Source organism: Ischnura elegans, chromosome 8, assembly GCF_921293095.1.
Source record: "Ischnura elegans chromosome 8, ioIscEleg1.1, whole genome shotgun sequence".
In the NCBI taxonomy this organism is placed as follows: Eukaryota; Metazoa; Arthropoda; class Insecta; order Odonata; family Coenagrionidae; genus Ischnura; species Ischnura elegans.
This window is the reverse complement of record NC_060253.1, coordinates 110,793,271-110,817,840: the sequence shown is the minus strand read 5'-3', so window position 1 is coordinate 110,817,840 and position 24,570 is coordinate 110,793,271. Positions and strand designations below refer to the sequence as shown.

At 38.6% G+C, this 24,570-nt stretch overlaps 1 protein-coding gene across 1 annotated transcript; it reads right to left on the bottom strand.

Annotated features, from left to right (window-relative positions):
- Positions 1 to 328: 328 nt before the first annotated feature.
- LOC124163605 (tRNA-specific adenosine deaminase 2) lies at positions 329 to 22,459 on the bottom strand. The gene is made up of 3 exons (XM_046540623.1): positions 22,249 to 22,459; positions 12,404 to 12,678; positions 329 to 1,261 (listed from the first exon to the last, which is right to left on the bottom strand). Exons 1-3 carry the CDS (start codon positions 22,457 to 22,459, stop codon positions 1,076 to 1,078), a joined length of 672 nt encoding a protein of 223 aa, XP_046396579.1. The 3' UTR covers positions 329 to 1,075.
- Between the last annotated feature and the right edge of the window lie 2,111 nt (positions 22,460 to 24,570).

The window sequence follows — 24,570 nt, the reverse complement described above, 5'->3', positions numbered from 1 at the left end:
ACTAACTCATTGTCATTAGAGATCATTGCCCTTTGTCACCATGTCTACTCAAAATCAAGTTACTTTGATCATTGGAGCTTTGGAAATTGCCCATAATGACAGTGGATACCTGATGCCATGGGTAATTGGGATGGATTCTTAAGACATGGGTTGTGATCAAAGTGACCACAATACTTCAAAACCGAGTAGAATTTATTTTAGATCCATCTACAATCTATGTGCAAAAACATTATAGTGGTCAACATGTTGAGATAATGCCTCACATTGGCACATATCTCACGAGGAGAGATCACTGCAAAGGCTTCAGGAAATGTAAAAAAAAAAACGATAACTGTACTAAACACATTTAATTGCAAAAAATAGCAACCCTTATAATGAAGCTGTCAACATCTATCAACGCACTGCATTTACATTTCCATTCACACAACTCATACATCTAGTATGAAGAAGCTGCTCCTGCAGTCCGCAGATGGGTCCTTTAAAAAAACAACAGGATGCATGAATAAGAATAAGATGAAGTGCTAACATCACTCACATGCATACTTTAGTTGCGTGTCCCAATTCAACCTGGCAAAAATACTATTTTCCCAATAAACCACTAAAAGAAGTTCATCCATTTCTAGTGACTTACAATTTTCTGTCTGGCTTCCACATTTATTCCGTCCACATCACAACCCACAGTGATGATTTTTCATAGATAATTAATTGGTGGCTATTTGGTTTTATGTATAGTCTAATTCACAGCAACACTGAACTAGCATCACAAAATTCTGACGGCTTTTTCAAAAGTTCCTTCTTCAATAGGCAAGTTAACAAATTTCATGAAAGAAACTACACTATTCAAATAAAACTTGTAGATGAAGTGTATGGTCTTTGTTGCCATTACATAATTAAGTTAGTTCCTCCACGTTTTAACAACATATATTCCATTGGATAACTCTACTAGTATCCTGTAAAATGAGTCTTGTGCATAATGTTTCACTAAGCCATCTCACTGATACTTCTTTCATGGTCCTATCACCTTGAACAGTACTACAAGTTATTATGCAAACCACAGCTCAACAAGAGTTAGTCACTAATTAGCTTCCGATTCAGTCGTAGCAGCACTTTTCTTTCTCCCCCTCTTCTTCCTTGCCTTGTCTGCCGGGGCATTGGGATTTTCTCCCTTGTAGAATTCCTTCAACAGCATCACTGCTTCTTCACCTCTCCATCCTCCAACAAATTTAGTGCTCTCTTTCGTACTACAGCCAGCATCTTCTGGCTGAAGAAAGAGAACATGCACAGTTAACCACAAAATATCAAATCTGCAATCGCCAAATGAATCTGAGGTGGCACACTCATGACAGGATAAAACCAACAACATTGATTTGACTCTGTAGGCAGCGGCAAATTTTCAGGCAAAACTGCGTTCTGTTGAAGGTAAAAGCTTTTCACTTTGAATTGATGAACTAATAGTTATGTATTCAAGGTCCAACATGTTACATTTTTAGAATAATGAGGGATTTCAATAGACTTAGTAAATACAGATATTTTTCAATTATCACAAAATGCATTAAAAAATTTGTTCATCTAAAAGTCTAATTTTCTTATATTTTGTAATGTCTCTCGTAGTGATTTATATAAGGACATTAGTCCATATTAAAAATATTAACATTATTATAATTTAAACTTGATGAAAAACAAGGCAGGTCAGTTTCGACCAGCATGCCACCAAAGCAACTTTACCCCAGCTCCATTCATCCAACATGATGAGCTGTAAGCCCACAGAATAAAACAACACATATTGATGTCACCATAGCGTTCAATCACCATCAACTTATATGATTCCTAGAAACAAGATTCTAGTTTTTGTAAGACCTTGGAAGTCTAAAGCCCGAATTCTTAGTCGACCCAACATATCCGTCCCTACATAACAAGAGGCCCCTACACGCCTCTCTCAGTTGACCCTACATAGGTGGTGAGGGGTAATTCTATCGTCAAGTTCTCTGAAATGACAAAGATGATGGCACAGCGCCAGTTTTCCACTGTGGTGGCATATTTAGACTTAACTATGAAACTAAGAAAAGATGTCTGATAATTTTTGGGCGTATCGGGCTCAAGGTAAATAAACAATCGGTGTCATCCGGCAGGTTCGTGTCAGTACATAAACTATTGCTACATATGCTCTCATACTGAGCCAAAAGTAGAATCATATTGTCTTTAAATTCCTTCAAAAGCGGTCTTTACATGATAGTGAAAAGTATGGGGCAAATATGATCATTGACGTGGGAACTTACGTTGCATCATCAAGGTTCGTCATTTGCTTTTACCTACCGAAGTTAAGTTTAAGTGGCTAAAAGTGGCATGAAATTATGTTTTCCATGGTTGTACGTAAACAATACTGGTGTCTCAACAGCGTAGCAAGTGCCAAATGTGAAAAATATTAATATACAGGGTGTCCCATTTTAAGTTCCCACCCCGAATATCTCGAAATCTAAGCAAAATGAGAAAAAATGTTTCAGACAAAATTTATATGGTTTAGAGGGGGACATACGATGGTGACTTTGAAAATGACCTTGAAGTCGATTTGCAAGGTCAACGAGGGGGTAACTTCCATTTCTTAAATAGAAACCTATATTTTTTATTGCAGGATCGTATTCTACGGAAAAAAATACAAACTCCTTGTTGAAAAGTTTTTATTGAAAAATGTGTTTGCTTAGGTCTTATTCTCAAATCAAATGCTCAATGCGTGTCCATTCTGATCAATGCACCTTTGCACACGGCAACGAAAGTTAGCTTTAACGTTTTGAAGGGTTTGGATGGAAATTCCTTGAAACGCAGCTCTTATCCTCTCCTTCATGTTTTCCAATGTTGTGGGCACTTCAGCAAAAACTTTTTCCTTGACTAGTCCCCAGAGGAAAAAGTCAAGGGGAGTCAGATCCGGGGATCTTGCTGGCCATTCGTGGACTGTACCGCCGATCCCGATCCATCGACGAGGAAATGTGCGGTTCAGAAGAAGTTTCACCGCTCGTGAACGGTACGCAGGAGCTCCATCATGCTGTAACCACGTGTTCTCCCTCAAAACAAGCGGCAGATCTTCTAACAACAGTGGCACACGGGTGCTCAAAATGTCCTGGTGTAGTTGGGCACTCAAATTCTCACCGTAGAAAATTGGACCTAATAGATGATCTCCAATTATACCTGCCCATACATTCACAGCCTATCTTCTTTGAGGTTGGTGATCTCTGTGCCAGTGGGGATTCTGCTCACTGTAGTAATGGGCATTGTGCTGGTTGACACCACCCATATTATTAAACTTCGTTTCATCAGTAAATAGAACGAAGTCAGAAAAACTAGGGTTTCGCAGCATTTGGTTGTTCGCCCATCTACAAAAATTGAAGCGCCGCACATAATCCCCGGGTTCTAGTAGTGCATGCGTGAGCTGAATATGAAAAGGATGGAAAGCGGCTGACTTGAGCACTCGATTTACCGTTGATTTCGGCACACCGTGTCGGCGTTTTATCTCCCGTGTGGAAACATGAGGATTTTCTAAGACAATTGCCCGAACAGCTACAGAAATGTCTTCTCTCGTACCTGTTTTTTGCCTCTTCCGAACCAGAGACTCTTGTTGCGCTCTTGTTACAAGATTCAGTATTGTCTTCCTGTAAGGATGACGTCAGTTTGGGAATCTGCGTGCTTAGAGGTCTTCAGCAGCTTTATAATTGTTGTCACACACCTCGACGACTTTGGTTATTTCAACGATCTGTTGAGGTGTGCAATCCCCCATTTCACAAGAAAATTGTTGAAAAGCTCACTGCGTGTGGACCTACTATCAGAACGCTGAACTTTAAGCATGAGTGTAAAATCCTATCGAAGCTCGATAGGGTCTCGTCATATTTCTGTTTACTAATTGTTTACTCAACTACAACAATGAACCATGGAACATTGTTTAAACGTAAACATTTGGCTTCTACGGTCGAAAGAGTGAATAGGAACACGCGAAAAACAATGAAAACTGTGAAACGGTTATCTCCTTCATCTCGTCACGGGAAAAATATTTGATTGGTGATTTTCGTTGTAATTTTTATAGACGGAGCAACATCTTCGCATTACAAGCAGCTTTTTAAAATTAAATGTTACTCATTCCTTTATTTAAAAAATGGCCGAAAGGTAGATTTCAATTTCCGAGGTGTGGAGATGAAAATGAATATCGCAGTTACATATGAAATATGTAAAAAAAGTTATAAACTTTTCATGTAAAGAAATTTTTATAAATCCTCTTTTTCAAATAAACCAGAAAGATGGAAATCACCTCTCGGCTATGCATACTAAAAAGACGATTTTCGCCTTTTTGGTTTATTTTAAGGAAGAAGAACAATGTTTGTGTATTGAAAGAAGACAATGTTTTGTAAGGTTGCAATAATTAAAGAAAATCACCCAGGCCAAACTAATACCCGATACTAGGTTGTTGTGAAAGTACCGTGTTTTTCTCTGTTCCGGGAGCGGCGCGATCCGCGAGGGTTCCTCCCGTAGCCCCCTGCTCATGAAATTTTACAGCAAAAACTAATACCCGATACTAGGTTGCTGTGAAAGTACCATGTTTTTCTCTGTTCCAGGAGCGGCGCGATCCGCGAGGGTTCATCCCGTAGCCCCCTGCTCATGAAATTGAACCCAATGAACCAGTTCGGTGTGGGCCAGATTTGCGCGAAGATGAGGGAAATTTGTTATAAAACTCTGAAAAAATACATTTTTCAATAAAAAGTTTCCAACATTAAGTTTGTATTTTTTTCCGTAAAATACGATCCTGCAATAAAAAATATGGGTTTCTATTTAAGAAATGGAAGTTACCCCCTCTTTGACCTTGAAAATTGACTTCAAGGTCATTTTCAAAGTCACCATCGTATGTCCCCCTCTAAACCCTATAACTTTTGTCTGAAACATTTTTTCTCATTTTGCTTAGATTTCGAGATATTCGGGGTGGGAACTTAAAATGGGACACCCTGTATATTTGCAGAAACAGGGTGATGTATACCACTATACGCATTGTACTTATTATACTTCAACCAATTTTATTATTTATTTCACTTGATGGGTAGTATTATTATGTGGTAGTACCTTTATGCTGTGTTTCTGTACATTTTAAAATGGTTCGTGTGAGCTCGTTTCCCATTATATCCATCGTAACGTAGATTCTTTAATCGAAATGATCAGCAGACGAAATTAGGCCGCCATGTTTTTGTAGGGTGTAGGGCTGGTTTGGGTACCCTAAATTAAATACATTCGGGTCTTAGGAAACTATTGTGAAGGCTTATTGGAAAAATCTGTCGTTATTAGAAGAACAAAATTAATAAACCTAACCTTAATTTCACTGAATGTAATCAAATGTGTTCCTATGCTATTTTATGCGCATAAAATAGCAATTGCTTCAATTATAAAAAATTACAGATTACACAGCAGCTTTGAAAAATGATTTCACTTTTCTGGGCAATTACTACAGCAAAATGAGAGCATAATTGACTAGATAGGTACTTGTATTATTTATTAGACACAATTTCCCTTCAGAAATCGTACCTATATAGGAGAGTGAACATTTTACTTGAAAGCCTTACCAGCTCACATTACTCACAAATGCCCAAACAGCTGGAGCTGGGAGACCTAAGGGCTTACAAAACATTTTACCAAACAAAATATGTATGCACCTCCAAGGTCAAGGCCTGTGAAACATGACCACATGAGTTATGAGAGGAGAATTAATGGCTTGTATAATTACCAGTGTCGGCTGATAATTGAGTAAAAGAAATCCAGGTACCAGTAATGATTACTCAAAGAGTAATCTTTTACTTGCAATTGCTACATTTAACATTAAAGTAATTATAGCTGTAATCTACTCCTGAACTAATTTGAGCAATATTGTTTGAGAATGGAGCTCCCTCCATCAAGACGTCAATTTATTTGCCTTCTCTCTGTGGCGATGTGTGCAAATATCATGCGGTTTCAAATGATTTCACCATGTTACCATTTTTGTAACTCTCGCCAAGGAGTTTCAACTTTGGTTCAACTCAGGGGCATATCTACAGCAATCTCATAATCAAAGCATGTTTGCATTCACGTAAAGAAGGATGTGCCAACTTTCTCACAGTATTCTAGTTAGTTGAGAAATATAATACATTAGTGTTCCTTCAACACCTCATGATGCGATTAAGAAAAATCATACTTGCATGCCTGACAACATCTGTTTCGCAGGCAACCCCACGTGCATCTTCACATGAGAAGTGGAGCTTGATGCGAGATGGGCCTGTACACATACACCAAAGTGGTGGTGGGTGCGGTCGTTTTTCAGTTAGGTTTACTCTGTCAGTTCATGTCATACTCAGCTTTCAGAGTGGGTCCCATGAAAAATGAATGCTCGAGTCTTTTAACCCTAACTGAAAAATGACCGCAGGTAACGCCACTTTGGCTTATACATATATACAAACCAATCTTAAATCAAGCTCCACTTTTGACCTCAAGATGCTGATGGAATTGCCAGCAAACCCTTTGTCACCGAACAACATATTATTGTCAGGCATCAAGCAACTTGGTGGAGACCCTAAATTCTAACAGCAACTCTAAGTTCACACTAGGCTCACGGTTATACACGGTTGGTCATTGATTAGTATGTCATTGATTATGTCGTTCACCTCTTGCCTATGTTTTACTCCCCATCATTTCAGCATCCTTCCAGGAGGATCCTCCACTCTCACAGTCATGTTTTGTCTTATTTCATGATACATGCATAACTTGTTTACAACTTGTATCTTGAAATTGTCATGGTACATTTTAACAACATTAAAATGTTTCACAAATGCACGGTGCATCCCAAACTCACCGACTTTCAGACAGTTGGTGGTGGAATGCAATGTATACATGAGCCTCAAATTAAAAACGTGTGGCTGTGCACAACAGCTCACTCACCTCACCACAGTCAATTGCCAACGTACATACAAATGTATCCAGGAGACTTGCCAGCAGCTTACAAACAAACTAGTTTTGCTCAAAGATGTAGGAGCATTCTGAGGAGCTGTGAAAAGTGGGGCACAATTTCTTGGGTCAGGCCAATATATATAACTGTACTTGACAGTTCTTCGTCAAGGGTAGCCATACTTAGTTACAGGTTTCCGCTCACTCTGCGAGAGTGAGGGCTCTTTCGCCATTTCTCAATCAAAGACGTGAATTGGGAAATGACTCACCAGCAGCTGATGAATTGTGGCTGAGAATGTGAGCTGTTTCGCAGGGCTCTGATCACAAATACAATACTAATGCATCAGAGAAAATAGGCAGTAAACAGAAAATCATCTCCAATGGCCATAACATATGGATCATGTCACAGGTACAAAGGAAAATGAATACTGTGCTCTAAGCCAAAATGAGAGAATTCCCCTCATTGACCAAACCAAGCCTCTCAACTGCAAATCCTTGACAAGCATTCACTCAACTCAACGGAACTTTGCAAGGGTTAATGGGACCTCGCTAAGGTTGCTTAGGTTGAGAACACCCACACATACATAAATAAACACATGTACATAAGGGTGGGCCAAAAAATTACTTTTTTAGGAACTGAAATTCTTTCAAAATTGGGTATTGTTAACCACTGATGCCTGTGCCCTAAAGTTTGACATTTGGCAAAAATTTAGGCTTAATATTAAGATAATCACTTATGGAGAATAAATCATTACAACTAAGCTCAGTTTGCCAATAACCAATAATCAATATAGAAATCAAGATAATTTTGAAGGAGTTTATCTAAATCATTTTATGGTGTATCACATGGGCGCGAATGATCAACAAATTTAGAGTACATGCAACAAGCATGCCACCAAAAATGTCTGCCTGCATGTGGCATCACCTCACTTTACACCTTTCGGAAGCCGAATTCGAAGTAATCTACTTTCTATCCCTTGTTAAATGTCTCCTCTATCCTAAACAGGAAAATAATTCTCATTATGAAGTGTGACCTTAGTTAACTTCGAAATAAATAAAAATTTCTTCATAAAAAACCTATTTGAGGATTCATTCGACCTAAAAATATGTAGTTTGCCCATTAGCACGTTCCCTGCCACGGATTTTTAGACCAATTCACCCACAGTGCCAAAGTGTTTTTCTATTACACTTGGATCCTTTCCTTTTGAGTTTTTGTGAGCATTCAGCTACGTGCCGCGTCGCTCACAACATATACGTGGCTTCGAAGTAGCAGTGACCAACAGCATGCTTTGAGAGGCAAAAAAAGTGACTTATTCCTGAAGTTGAAGGCAAAGTGTGCATTTGGTCATTATGACTTAAGCAGCAGTGACCATGCTTTGATACCTCAAATAAAAGCTTGAAAAGATCTATGAGGGTCAGATCTTCAAATCAACAAAATACTGTGTGATCGCCTTTATTTTCCATATGACTTCAGCTGAAGGAATGTGCACTAAGGACATTCATTCCAAGGATGGCATAAATATCTTCATATCAAAAAGCTGCTGATGATGTAACTCTATCCTGAATTGCCTCCTGCCCTCCCTACCAGCATTTCAGCTCTTTAAAAGCAGTCTTGCAGTTGGATACAAGGATTTTGAGAGTCCAGGGGAGATATACTCACAACCCATATTCCACATTTTGCGACAAGAATTAGCCCACAATTCTCCAATCACCCTTCTCTTTCCCTCCAAGTACTCATCCTTCCCTATCCCTACGCTCCCCAATCACCAACCTGAATGTTTCATTCATTCCACCTGGAGTCAGGTGAGCACGCACAAGTAAGAAGGGGAACAAATTACAGAGTGATTTCCCCACTCACTGCACTACCTCCCCTCCATGTTGGCATACTTCCAGTTTTTCCTGGAGTTCCAGTCCACCTGGACAATGCTGTGAAGAATTCTCCAGAAATTACTTGACGAAAGTCAGCCAATCATTGTCACTCCGTGCCATCTCACCCCACTGCCTTGATCCCTCAATGAAGCAACACATCTCCGATATTTCCTTCCTTTCATGACTCACTTTCCCTCCTTGACTGAACTCCCACACGTCTAAGTCTTTCTCTTGCGTTGAAACTGGCTTGATGATCAGACCTTGCCCACAATCACCGGCATAATGGCAAAGTTTTACCATTTGTCAAGTGTAAGGGTCTTCATTTTGGAATGCTGTTATATACTATTCAATGTAGAGCCTTTAGGAAATGCAGTAAACTCTTGATTTTACGAAGCAGGATTTTACGAAGTTTTCGATTATACGAAGTGATATTGCGGTCCCGGTGAAAAGCCTATGCTAAATACATGGCGCTATTCGATTATACGAAGTTTCGATTATACGAAATTTTTTGAATTTACGAACCTCGGCTCGGTCCCTAGGAGCAAATGGCATTCGTTTATACGAACTACGGCGAAAAATTTGTCAACAAAACTAGTTACGCCGGCGTAAGTAGCTAAAAAATCAGCGCTTCCAAATGTGGTCCATTAAAGTGCGAAATCGTAAATGATAATGCAACTTTGGAGAGAAATGGGTCGCCAAAAACCTCACTGTGGGAATTAAGGGGGAGTAGGAGTTAAGTTAAAATATCGCGGCTGACATTATGCCCCTATTTACGCGCCTGTTCGTAAACATAGCATGGGCAATAATTCGTAGTTTGACATGTCAGGAAGGTCGCGCGGAGTATTTCGTACACCCCTAATTAACCCTTTGCACTGCTGTGAACGTACTTCGAAGACTACTTGACTACTTTTCGCCGAAGCACTTCGAAGGGTCCCTAATCCGGGACCCTTTCCTCGACGAGCTCACCCTCGCTGGCCCCTGAAACTGGGCTATTTTTTAATGCATTACCTGACGTAACCCTGGGTTTCAAAGGGCAAAGGTGCCATGGAGGAAAAAAGAGTAAAGTGCGTGTTACTGTGGGGCTGTGCGTCAACCAAACGGGCACGGACAAAATAAGCCCGTTGTCATTGGGAAATTTGAAAGGCCACGGTGCTTAAAACATGTAAAATTGGAAGCCCTCCCCGTTTTTTACCATGCAAATAAATACAGCTGGAAGGCCCGAGAAATTTTCCAGCAAACGGTTATACGTCTACAGAGAAAAATTGCCGGAGAGAACAGCAAAATTGTTTTAATAATGGAAAATGCCACCGTTCATAAATACGTGGAAGATCTAAAATTGGCTAATGTTCGAGTCCTCTTTTTACCCCCGAACTTGACTAGCAAGTCCCAGCCCTTGGACCAAGGCATTATCCAGAATTTTAAAGTCCTATACCGGAAGAAGCTTGAGCGATATTACTTGCGATGGATCGGTATGTATACATTCATCTATTTTGCTCATGTGCGTTTGGATATTGATTTAGATATTTTTATTCATGATTATCATTCTTTCAAATCTATTTGCTACTTTTATAAATGGGAACAGAAATTAATAACATCCCGAAATGGACGTTGATACATGCAATCCGCGCCATAATATCTTTTCGTGTATATATTGGCCTTTGTGAATGAACAACTTAAATATCTTAAGTACTGGGCTCTATTTACCGCCAATTCATATTTCAGGCTTCTCGTAATGAAGACGCACTTCCAAGTCTAACCATGAACTTTCTTCTCACGCGCTTCCCCGTTCTCCCATGCTGGGGTTCTGTCTTTCCAAAGCCGTCCCTTCCCTCCTGCCGCCTTTGGCTGATCTTGCTGACACCCACCTTACGCATCCCAAACCCCTCCTTCCCCAGCATTTCCCATTCACTCCCTCCCTAAGGAGACTGAGCTTGTGTGCGTCGCAAAAAAATACGGCCCCCAAAAGTAGACTGAGGCAGAGCTGAAGGCCATTTCCCCACCCTTCTTTGTCCTGCCCCTTTCACCAGTCCTTGTGCTGACCACACTTCTTCCCTCAGGCAATCCCCATCCCACTCTTATTCACCCCACCCACTGGGAACGTTCCCCGATTGTGGAGAAGGGCATGGTTCATCTTTACCTGCAACGGGGGGAAGTTATTAACCGGAGAGAGGCGGAAGAAGTATCTTCCACTATCGGGAAAATGGTGCCGTGCTTATAATTGTCTCTCTTCTTCTCAGCTGACACACTATATTTATTTACGATTATGGCGCGACTATTTTTTAGTGCTAAAACTAAGAAAATCTTTTCTCTATGTCAATGATCCTTTGCCTAACTTTCAGTACGGCGGAGAAAGGAACACGAAAACTAAATGAGGTGACGGTACAGGTTTTTGCGTGTCATTTTTTGGGAATTCACGCTAGCGAACCAATACTTAACCACGTTGAGAAATGATAAAACGTCTCTTGTAGGAAAACAATCAATGTGGATAATAACGTTTCTATCTATATTTCTCCGATACTGTAATATGTTTCTCCTGTCGTTTTCCGGTTGGAACCTTGCTCCTGTCGGCATAAAAGGAGAGAAACATACTATTTGAACAGGTCACCTCACACCCGGTATGAAGAATACAGTCCTGATGAAGAATTAAGTCTTTTATGGCAACGTCTGCGAAGATGATGGAACACAGTAGTCGGACGGAGAACTCAAACAGAATTTACTTCAAATATTCGCCAGAAGATAATCACATCCTACGTTATTTATGATCGTAATTGAATCTCAGTGAAAATAGAGCACATTCTGCTGAAAATACGAAGTAACTCGAAATATTAACTTACGAAGGTTATTTTGGAAACGGGCTAAGACCCTTGTTTTTCTTTTTTTCTCGTCACTGAGCGATAGAGGGCGACATAAATGGCGGTTAGGCCGGCTGCCGCTAAAATTCCGTGGGTGTCAGAAACAAATATCTATCTTTGGCATACTTAATAGTAGCTATTGGCTCCAAACCACAAATTTATAACTGTTAATTCTTATAATAAACATTGCAATTCATTATTTGATTACGTTTTCTAAACTGGTCGGGAATTTCTTTAGCGATCGTTGATGTTGAAGTATGAACAAGAAATGGGAATTTTATGGTGGTATAATTATTTAACGATTTTTCACATCATAAATCGATAGCAAAAAGCCTTTTCTACGAATTATACCGAGAATAACCACCGAAAACATTTAAATAAGACCACTAAAGACAAAAAACGGCGGAAGAAACAAAAGCTAACATTTTTTCGTGACTTATGAAAAAGGTTTGAATTTACGAAACTCGATTTTACGAAGTGCCAATTTTCCGGTCCCACTGACTTTGTAAAATCAAGAGTTTACTGTATATTCCCTGGTTGGTTTATTTGGTTTTGTTTGTCTTTTGTTGAGTCTTTCCTCATTTGAGTAACTGGCAGGTGTAAAGAGGTCTTGTTCTTGACAGGACATAATCTTCAGTTTGAAAAAGGTACGCCAAAAAATGAGGTCTCTGCTTCTGTGTTATCAAAATATGTACATAATACATATTTTTCAGCTTGTATATTAATTGAATTATCGTGCATACCTTTGGTCCAAAAACACCTGGAACATCTACAACGGATCCACACCCTCCAAATCTGAAGTTGTGGCAGCCAAACCTCACATGACGCACACCAAGAGAGAGCAAGGCAGATGCGCACATGACGCATGGCTCAACAGTCACAATGACGCTTGTCCTAGGCCATAATGATGCCTGAGGAATGTTGTGCTCATCTGCCCACTCCATTGCAATTTCAATTGCATTGATTTCTGCATGCCGCGTGGGGTTTCTCGTGAGATTCGGTGAATTGTAGCTTTCAGCTGAAAAAAAGAAAGAGAAATTAGAAATTTTATATTTTTTAATATATGTAAGATTTCTTTTTACCACATTCTTGTTCAGTCATTTTCTTGTTTGTCATTTGGGAAAAATCTTGCAACTTAAATTTATCTCATGTCTTGCCTAGCTATACTGGATGGAATGAAAATTGGCTCCGACACCATTCCTGCTGATTATTGAGTCCTGAATCCAAATATGACATCTGCTTTTATATTATAAGAAATTAGGAAAATAGAATACTTTGTAATTCCACTATAAGTACACGATTAGGATCTTATATTCCCATTGAAGTTACAAAGTATTTTTTTCTTCATTATAGAGTTCCCCAAAGAATCAGCCTCTTAAATCAATTGTATTGCAGTAATAGTCATCTTCCCTTGGTATGCCTCTAGCGATTGTGGAATCAACTTGCCCTAGGCAAGGGTGCTGGATGATGGAAGAAAACAGATGTCATATTCAGATTCAGGAGGTTGTTATTTAGTATACATCAAGAAATTTGTCTAAAATATTTAGTTAATATGTAAATATTTCTGAATGCATTCTTGCAAATTACACCCGGATATAAGCCTTGTCTATTTAACGGTATCATTTATGTATGTTCGAGCAACTTCCTTTTTTAATTATTCCAATTACTTTCATTTATATTTTCCTTTGTCTACATTTAACCCTTAGGTGCACGCGCCTGCAAGTATAGCGTCAGTGCACGCTAGCGGCTTTTTTGCCGCACTTTTACATTTTTGATTTTTCCAAGTATGTATACATTCAAAGGCTATAGCGGGATAAGATGGTAAAATCTGCACTAGGCTGGATTCTTATTTGGGATTATGCACTCGAAAATAAATATTTAGAAACCCCTTTAGCGAAATTTTTAGATGCATAGGTGGTCCCACGGTCCTTTTATCGTAAAAAACGTGTTTTTTCGAAAAACATTTTTCCTGAGCGATCCTTTGCTTTAAAAAATCTCAAAAAATTCATGAAAGTATACTTTTATGTCCAAATACACCCTGATTTTTTTCATTCTTTTTGGGTCAAAATTGAGTTCATGAAAAATATTTTAATTTTTTCATGAATTTTTAGGTTATGTTAGTAATATTTGGCAAACTTTTAAAAAATCATTTTTTGTGTATTTTTTATTTTTATCTTGAATGGCCGTGTTAGATTTGCCATTTCTACTCCGGAAAATCCTCAAAATTTGAAAAAACCCAATTTTTGGTGTTTTTCCCCATACTTTTTAGCAGATAAACTCTACCGCATGTCAATTTATAACGATTTATTAATTATATTTTCGTTTTTTTACATGGTGGGATCAGGTTTGCCGTTTGAGCTTTAAAGAAAATATAGCCCTGCGTCTTAGTGAGCTCCCTGAACACATGCTGCACGGTATACAACTGCTATGTAAAATCTCTAAAATGATAAAAGGGAAAATATTAAAAATTAAATATTAACTATGCTTAATTAGCATCATTTTATTGAATTTTGAAATTTTATCGAATTGGTATTACAATTGTGGTAGAAGCCGCATACTTTAACAGCTAGTCAATGCGTATTTTCGCATTTTAAAGGGGGACTTGGAGTCTTTGTAAAGATTATTTTGTTAAGATTATTTGAATGTGTTTGGGAGGATAATACAGAACTATTGGGGAATTGATGAGATATATTGTTGTAATGGCACGCTGGGGATATTGTTTAATTATGTGCGCGGGATTGTTGCGAGGAGTGTGCAGTTTGGCTGAGGGAAATGTATTGTTGACAGTCGGTCGTCACTCGAGAAATGAACTGATCGGTGGTATTTTCGGTGCGTAGTTCGATGGTAAATTTTACAAACAAAGTAGTGGCCTCGCTATGGGCTCACCACTTTCTCCGTTGCTGGCAGATGTTTTTGTTGATAGTTTGGAAAGGAAAATTTTTAGCTCAGGGCATAGCCTACTAAATTCTGTGGTATACTGGTACCGGTACGTTGACGATATTATTGTGCTTTGGAATGGAACTGATCGGCAACTGGATATGTTCTTCAGTTTTTTGAATGACATCCATCCTACAATTTCATTTACCTGTGAAAGAGACTCCAACCATTGCTTAAATTATCTGGATCTTACAATCAAACTTGATAAATGCCGGCATTCCTTCTCCATTTTTCGGAAACCCTGTTATACCGATCATGTCATCCCAGCAAGTTCAAGACACCATTACTCACACAAACTTATGGCTTTTCATTCCATGATTCATCGCCTGTTAAGCATACCACTTTCCAAAGAAGACTTTAAGAAAGAAATCATCACCATTAAACAAATTGCTTCTGCCAACGGTTATTCTCAAAATTTAATAGATAAACTGATTTTAAAAAAACAGAGAAGATTGGCTATCGACCAAATGTTTTCGGCGGACGAGGATAAAAAGAAGCAGTGGTGCACAGTGACGTACCTCGATGCACTTTCTCTGAAAATGGCTCATCATTTACCCAAGGACAAATTCCGCTTGGCTTTTAAACCTTATTCCACCTTAAGGAGACTGATCGTTAAATGCAAGGACCATATAGACCGATTGGATAGATGTGGAGTATATTCTTTGAAATGCAGCGATTGCAATGGTGTATACGTGGGACAGACAGGAAGAAGTTTTGATATCAGGAAAAAAGAACATTTAACTGCTTACAAACATAATAAAGATGAAAAGAGTAATTTTGCTAAGCACTTAATATGTAAACGCCACAGAAGCGATTTTAAAATGAATATTTTAAATTTTTGCAATGACCGCCGAGAACTGGATTCTAGGGAACAGTTAGAAATTTTAAAAATTATTGAAAATCAAGATAGTACCCTTATAAATGAATACCTCTACCCATCCTTTTCACCTATTCTGGCGTCCGTTTTAAAATTCATCAAGTAACTTGGTAACAACAAGATAAACAAATTATAATTAGCGCCTGATGATGATGATTATTACTCATTGAAACCCGGGTCGCGCTCTTATAAAATAAGTGGTATAAGTAACTGTCTATATCCAGGAAATAATGGAATACCACATAGTTAACCAAGAGTTAGTGAATTTTGTTAAATAGAAAACATTCGTATATTTATCGTCTTATAATTTTTACATTTTCCACGGGTAAAATAAAGACCCGCCCTACATTGAGGTTCATATGCAGAAGCAGATAATTCAGGAATTTTCCCAAGTCTCATTGCTAGAAAAGCCTATGTGTCTGCTGGAAGATTACCTTTTTTCACCCTGGACTTGAAATGTTCATCTACAAGGCTGAACGCGAGAGCTTCCATGAACTCCATTCTTGGTCTTCGATGGATTTTTTTCAAAATTCTTAGCTACAAAAATCACGTAGTCGCTAAGAGTAGCCATATAAAAAACCGGAGAAGTTGTGATAGAGGCCACCTTTGTGTTCATCTTGAAGGGGAGAAATTTACACACTTGGTCCACAGAATCGACACCTCCCTTGGTTGAGTTGTAGTTCAGGATCATTTCAGGTTTTGCAATTCGTTTCGATGTCCTCTTTGCAGTGCAGCGTAGAAAGCACTTCAAAAGAATTCATTTGTTTCGATTTGTGCAGTACGAAACAAGAGTGCAGGTATCATGGAAACCAAGAAATGAAGTTGCAGCCTATCGAATTTTGCAGGGTGGAAACTCTCTGTGGGTTTAAGGATTTTTTTTCACGGTACCTAATAAAGTTAGACCATTTTCTAGCAAATAAATGGCTAAATCAAGACTAATAAGTGAATGAGTAAATAATAATAAAATTAATAGTAATGCTTTGCTGTTATTTTCCCATTCGAATTCATGAATTCCCGTTGCTATCCCGAATACTGTTCTGCAAATCATCAGGACTGTTACATCTGTTTTACAAGCTCTTCTAGCATCTGGCTTCCAACTTTTATTTACAGAGAGAGTGTATTTAATCCCAAATAAAGATATTATTTCTACACGAGAAGTAGTGATGCCACCTCTGATTCTCGAGTAAATATGAGATGACAGTTTTCCTTCAATATTGGAATTCTCGACATTTTTTTTCAATCACTTTCAGTAAAATCGTTTTCGGTAACAATTCGAGTTCGGTTGCGGCATTCTTAGGAAATGATGTTGGCCCTGGTGAAACACGAACAATGTATTTAGCTTTTGTTTGCAAATTGTATCTAAGAGTTCAGCCAAAACGTCTCACCATTTTCCGTTGATCTAGATAAACGTTGAAATTATGTGGGCGGCTAACAATATTATTATCATCAGACTGCTAACTCTCGCTGGAATGTAATGCGTCTTCAAAATCATTCTTCCTCCCCTTCACTTTCATGTGAGAAATAAAAAAAAATTTCCATATCATGATTTACCTGCCCTTCTACTCCATCATCATTATCAAGCTTTTGAAGCACTCGTTAGAACCTATCAGGGTGATAAATACGTTCTGACCTTGTAATATCATATACTCTACAACAGTCACCACCGGCTAAATTTGTTCACCATTCGATAAAATCATAATATAATTTACGTCCATAAGGAGGTTACGATTCCTGAATCTTGATATAATGCCTTTGGAGCATTATGCTCTTTTCCCGCAGGTACATAGATACAACAAGTGCCGACTCTTGGCCTTCAAACTCCAATGCATAATACATTAAAATAAATGTGCATAACTTATTTTTCGGTCACTAGTAAAGTGTATGTAGCGCATTTTTACATAAATGTAATGCATATTTGAGTATGAAGACGAAATTTGTAAATTACGACATGTGGTTTGAGGTTGAGATAAATTATACAAATAATAATAGCAAAGAAATGATAATGCAAATGCTTACAAACAATATAATAATTACGAAACCACATATTAACATAGTATTGCAAAAGGGATTATGCTTCCAAGTTTCCACGGTAGCGACAGATTATCAGTATTTCCTTAGTATCGTGTGAACGCCATCTAGCGGCAAATCACACGAAGTTCTCGTCGTTCTCACTTTGTAAGATTCTAACGCAATAGTTGGTCGTTACATTGATGCAAACATATGTTCTTGGTGGAGGGAAAAGTACAGAAATAGAATACCAAAGTGTGCCAATAGTGATCCATGCACAGTAAACGCGCTATTTCGAATTATTGAAAAATGCGGCAAAATCCCCGCTTAGTGTGCACCTAAGGGTTAACTATGAATTATATTTTCTGCATTATTTTAGAGAATACATATATTTATGTTGATAATTGTACTTATGTTGTAAAAAGCTATGGGCCTTCAATATAACTGTGTACAAAATTTTATATTGCCTTTTGTTAGGAGTCACCGACTTACTGTGGTTTAAGCTACATATTAATGTGACAGTAAAAAATTATTATCATTATAATTATAATTAGGTGCACAACTTACTTCTCGCTGCATTATTAATGAAATCACAACTTTATTGTAAATAAAATGGTTACAAATGATTCATTCAAAGTATTTTCTATCGCTAGCTACAACTTTTTCCCATCTTTCTGGCACAGCTTGAACACTGCTATGGGAAAAGGCGTTCATCTTCTGAGGCTACGGCCACACTAATCAAGCCATTTTTTGAGGTCTTCATTTGAGTGTAACTGCTGATCAGCCTGTCCATCAAACCAAACAAGAGATAATCGGACGGCACAATATTTGATGAATACAGCTTAAGGTGGGTTAGGACTTCCCATTTGAGTGATTCCAGGTAGGTTCTAACGAGTTTGATAACATGAGGTTGAGTGTTGTCATGCTGTAGAATCACTTTGTCAAGCCTCTGCTCGTGTTGTGGCCGTTTCTCACATGGTACTAGGCTCAATCACATCAATTGAAGCCCATACCATTCCCCAGTAATGGTTTTGTTTGGATTTGACAGTTCATTGTAAATAATACCGACCTGGTCCCACTTAACACACAGTATAACCTTGGCAGCATGAATATTGACTGAGCTAACGGCTTAGAGCTATGACCACGCAGTCCTAAAGACTTTCTTCTCTTTAAGTTTCTGTAATAAATCCATTTTTCATCACTAGTCATGATGCGATGAAGAAAACATTTCTTTTTTGATGATGGAGCTGTTTTTCATAGGTGACAAAATGTCGCTCAACGTCCCTTGGTTTCAAATCATAAGAAACCAAAGTTCCTTACTTTTAAATCATTCCTATCGCATACATCACTTGGAAATGGCTAGGCGAGTAACTCCTAATGCTGAAGCAAGCTCGTCTTGAGTTTGGCATGGATCTTCATAGAACAATGCCTACATTTCATTGTTTTCCAAGGTTTTCGGTTTCCTTCATGTGGATGGTTGTCAACATTGAAATGACTTTGAAGCGACGGAATCAATCATGGCACATTGTTTAACTTATAGCAGCATCTCCAAAAATTTTTTGAACCCCTCGATGCACTTTGACCACCATTTTATTCAAATTATAGACGAAAATCAACTCTTTCCACAAATGACGGTTAATTAGCAATAACTAGGATATTTTCACGCAACAATAACGATTTGACGCCCATACAAAATCAGCATTGTCGTGAAGTAGTTTGGTGACCAAATGTCTAAGCTTGGTTCATGAAGTTTCCGATGATAAGTCGAAATCGACGTGCAATCACTGATAGAGCCATCTATTGACAAACAGCGTGAACTTAGTTGCGCACATAATATCATTTAAAATGAGTATCAGAAGGAATGATACCAGGGCTCGAAAAAAAAAATTTTTTTGTCATTCAGTCCTAACCATAAAAAATCTTCAGTTCAGATAAGAGATGGATGGGAGGGATGTATTCGAGAACTGGAGAAGAGGTGAAAGAAGACATTTTAAGTAGAGCAGTGGGAGAATTAAAAAAATCAGGAGCAAAGAAAATGGTAACCTGATAGCAAAAATGCATAGATCTCCACGTGGCAATTATGTCAAAAATAGGAAAAAATCTAAGCATTATAAAAAATTATCATTTAGAGCCAAAAACTTATTTTTCATCGTAAAAATCCGTGGGAACCCTATTCAACAGACAACCCTCATAATAGTTACCCATGAAATAAAAATTACCTTCTTTGATCAGACAACCAGAATTAGAAATAATGTTTTTCATAGATATGCAAAATTACCGCACACAAAATCATCTCATTATGAAGTACAGCAGACTCCGAATGATCCAGCTGCAAATCATCCGTGTTGTGGCTTATCCATGCATGAGTTTTACACTTCTTCGACGTTTTCCACGATATTTTTAAAAAATTAATAGGGCACAAAAGCAGCAGGATATTTGCATTTTAATGCAAGGCTACACTGGGCTTATTATGCTGGCCGTCTGCAATATCATGCAGACGATGATCAGCGGCAGGAAAAAAAAACCTTAATTAATTTTAGAAGATTCTTCAATGGTTAACCAATCGCAAATTAAGAGAAATGTTGTCTAGGATCTATAATTGTATACTTCATATCACGAATGCACAATTATTGCTGTGGCCTCGCATTCGGTTGAATACGGCCCAAAGGAACCAGGAACCGGAGATTTTGTCGCACTCGGGCATGTTTACGCCGCGGCTAACCAAGGTGAAACTGGAGAGGAAGGGGATAGTAGAAGTGAAGGCAGCGGGGGAAGTGGAAGTAGAGATAGAATGAGTCATAGCCAGGCACATGCCTGCGTAGACAAATTGCCAAAAGTCCTGGTTTCCACCACTGCTGCGTGATGGGGTGATTGCGCACCCCTTACCTTCATGGAAGCTCCATGTTCATGTTATCTAAAGATCACGGTGTCACAGTATCAAACATCACGTTCAGGGATCATGGAACCATGTGATGCAGCAGTTGCATACTGGGCGACTTGCACGAGGCACGACTACACGGCGTAGTGCCTGATGGTGTTGTTTCCGACGTCGCCAAGCGGTTTTTAAGCATTCGTGCGAACTAATTTTCTGAATGCGAGATCTCGCAGACATGGGTGCGTGGTTTTCGGAAACCAGGTATTACATGGAGAAGTAGGAATACGAATCACCATTGAAAAGATAGCTGTCGGGGAAAGATAGCTGTGAATGATTCTGGGAAAGCATCCTAAAATAATCGACAGTATACATAAATAATATAAAATTAATATAAATAATTGTTCAATTTACATGAATTATGAAAATTACACGAAACAAAAGAGAAAGTTTGGATTATCCGTGTTTTCTTATTACGGCTGCATTACTCCCGATTATTCCGCTGCAGTTTATCCACTTCACTGCAGTTCGGTTGCGGATTATCCACGCTTGATTTTCATTCTCGCTCAATTTTTTCCGCAATCTTTATAAAGTAACCAAAGTCGGATGCAAAATCACCAGAATTACTGCATTAATGCTAGGATAAACCTGACTTGTTATTTCCGTTAGAATCCCCTTCGTAAAATGGAAGCAATCGTAAGCTAGCTGCATTCACGGGAGCACCGTGTTCCTGGTTTCCAAGCATCACAGTGCGCGGCTGCGCTCCGTGATCACAGATACACGTTGCGCAGCAGTTGCAACCTGGGCAACTTGAGAGAGACGGGACTACGTGGCGTGGTGCCTGGAAGTGTTGTTTCCCACGTCGCGCACTGGTTTTGAAGCATTTCTGCAAACCACTTTTATGAATCTGTCATCATGCAGCTGCGGATGTATGGTTTTCGAAACCAGTCAGGGTTCCCACTCTAACTACATTATAGAATTCACAGTTTTTTCCAGGTTTTCATGGTATAGTTGTCATCAAATTCAGGGTTTGTAGATAAGGCATTTTAGGCAGAAATATTGATCACGTAACAATCATCGGCCGCACGTTAACTAAAAATGTAACAAACGCAACAGATGCCTTGAATGCAAACTCAGAAATGAAAGTGCTATCTCTCATAACGTCACCTATCGTTAGCAAAATTCAGGTCCGGCCAAAGGGCGTGAGTAGGAAAATGGAGAGAGCAGGGTGGCAGGGAAGGGAAGAAGTGCCTGATTTTTTGCCATGGTTAATTTCTTCCAATCGCAGGCTTAAGGTCAATGTGCTGTCATGGCACACAGACCAATTAATAATTGCACTTCGAATACACGTGTGTGGAAAAATGAGTGGACAGTATCTCCACGTGAATCGGCCTTGAAACATGATCGAAACATCGATTTTTCTTTTAATCTGTCTACCGTAGTTCTACAATCAAGTTTGTGAGATTTCTAAGGTTTTATGACGAAATTCACGGCTATTTCCAGGTTTTTTTTCACGGTAGACAAAATTCACGGCTTTTTCACGGTTTTCACGGTTGAGTGGGAATCCTGCCAGTTCTTATATGGAGCTGTAATAATACGAGTGAAAACTTGTCATTGCCGCTAAAAAGATCGCAGGCTGGCAAATAAAGCTCTCAATGAGTCTGGGAAGGCTCTAAAATAACAGAATAGCAGTGTAAATAAAAATATATTGTTTGTTTTACGTAAATTATGAAAATTTGGCCTCAGAGAGTAGCATTAATCTCTCTTCCTACAGTAAAGGAAGATAGGGACTAAATTAAGGTGAACTTCCATGTCAATAGCTTCAAAATTAGCACATTTTGATTCAATTTTTCCATATTTTGTAACTTAGTTTGTTAGGGAAGTTATTTTATTACCTATAATGACTGGCTGCAAAGGTTTATCTTCAGCGGAGACTTTGTCAGGGAAGTAAGCAAACACACATCCGATAGGCACTTCACCAGCTGCTAATCCCTCTTTGGCCTTATCGAAAGCTCTTTCAGCAAGAGGGTAGCTGGCTAAATCCCACATCTCTTCACTTTCAGTAGAGCCCTCATCCTTCTCCAGAGGCTCCTCTGCTCCTTCCATAGCCCAATCCTGGTCATTTCATTCAGCGTGCATAGAAAGAAAAATTGGATTGAAATCCCACACGTACAATCACAATACTCATGATAAATAGATCACCAGTACAGGCATAAAAAAGCATGGTTTACCAGAATTACATAAAATCATAAAATGTACATTTAGTGAAATAGTTTTCCCAGAAGGTAATGGGATAGTTTTGATCTTCATGTCCTCCATTTACTTTGGGCTGCTGTGCCAGAAACTGAGGTTTTTAAATACTGTGATGCAACATTGCAAATTATGGAAAAAAAGCCACAAATTTTGTCTTTTTTCCTTTTTGTTTATAACTCAGAACCTATCAACTTTGAAGAAATAAGTTTCGAACAAAAATTACAAATTTTATCCCCAAGATTATTTCCATGACGAATTGCACAGGTGCCTAAGCAATTTGAAAATCGACATTTCTATCTCATCTCCAAAAAAAATAGTTCCTTCGTATTAAATTTAAAAATATTTATGGTTACAGTAGACTCTCGTTATTACAAAGTTCACGGGACCGAAAAACCAGAATTTTGTATAAATGTTTCTTTTAGGAATCATCGAGATAAAAGTACAGAATATAGGCGATTAAATTATGCGCAAGTATATAAAAACAACAAAATTCATTTAAGATTTTCAATAGAAGAATTCGGTATAACGCAATCGAGGGTTCATATCTTCCCGAACACAGTAAGTTCTCAATATACAAACTAGATGTGTTCCGAGACCTTGTTTGTAAGTACAGTCCAGCCTCCAGAGTTGACCGATGACAGGCAGAAAGGTCAAGTTAGGAGTAGGGGGCAAGGTTGCCAGGTAAGGAAGGGAAACGCTCACGTCACTTGTAAACAAAAGGGTTCCGTGAAGAAAGGAGCTGGAGGGGATGACGAGGAGCATGAAGCACCCAAAGCAAGAATCCCATGTTTTGGTGATTCGGAGAAAGGATTTGTTTTGGTGGTTCAGGATTATTTTGGTGCTCCATGCATGCGACATTTTATGACTAGGCAAGGGTGTGACGTGTGTTTGGGGGACAGCGATTGGCTGCAAACTGTGCTGGCGCAGGGTTTTTTTGCCCTCTTTTTGAGCTGTCATCAGACAACTCTAGCCAGCCGGATTGTAAATAAGGCACGAGGAGTATGGTTATCCTGCTTAGCTTATGTAGCTAAAACTTTGTAGCAAGGTTTGAAATGACACTGCTTAAATACCTAAACGCCATTATGATGATAAAAATTTTTTCTCATGTCTATGCTTGCTGCAATTACAATTAATGAAAAACTTTACGCCGTATGATCACAATGAAGACAACAAAATAAACTGTCATGAACCCTGGCCCCCTGGGTGGGAATCATGTACGCTACCACTACCCTACCTGACCCGTCTGTTGGGTGGTGCGAAATTTTGGAATTATAAACGGCTTGTGAAAAATACCGCATGAAAATTAATTAATTACAGCCAAACTAAGGCCCATTCAACGGAACCACTATTAGCGCAGAGATGTGTTCACCATTCCGAAGACCATAAAAAATAAGGCATTGAAAGAGGCGGAGCAAGGTACGTGGTCTCCATTGTCAGTCTTTTATGACAGGAAAATAAAAAAAAAAGGTTTCAAAAACTTCTTTTTTTGATGAACACACTGTTTTTTTTAATTATTCTGATATATTTTAAAATAGCTTCGAAATTAAACTTTATGCTAACCACGTTTTTCATCAAAATTTGCCAAGCCACCCTTTTACAAATGGCTGCCAAAAAAAAGTATGCCTTGTAAATTTTTTTCAATTAGTATTTTGTGATTGTTTACTAGTAGGGAATCAATAATAAAAAATCAGGATAATTGAAAATGTTGAGCAACAAATTTTATTTATATTGGGTGATTTGAAATGGAATGACCTGGTACTGAGTAAAATTCATAATAACATAAACAAAAAGTGAATTTCAACACTAAAGTTAGCGTGACAGCGCAGATGTTCACCTTGATGAAAGGCAAAGAGGTAGAGAGCATTAGGGCCGTATTCTTAGTCGACCCTACATATCCGTCCCTACATAACGAAAGGCCCCTACATGCGTTTCTCAGTCGACCCTACATAAGTGGTGGGGGATGA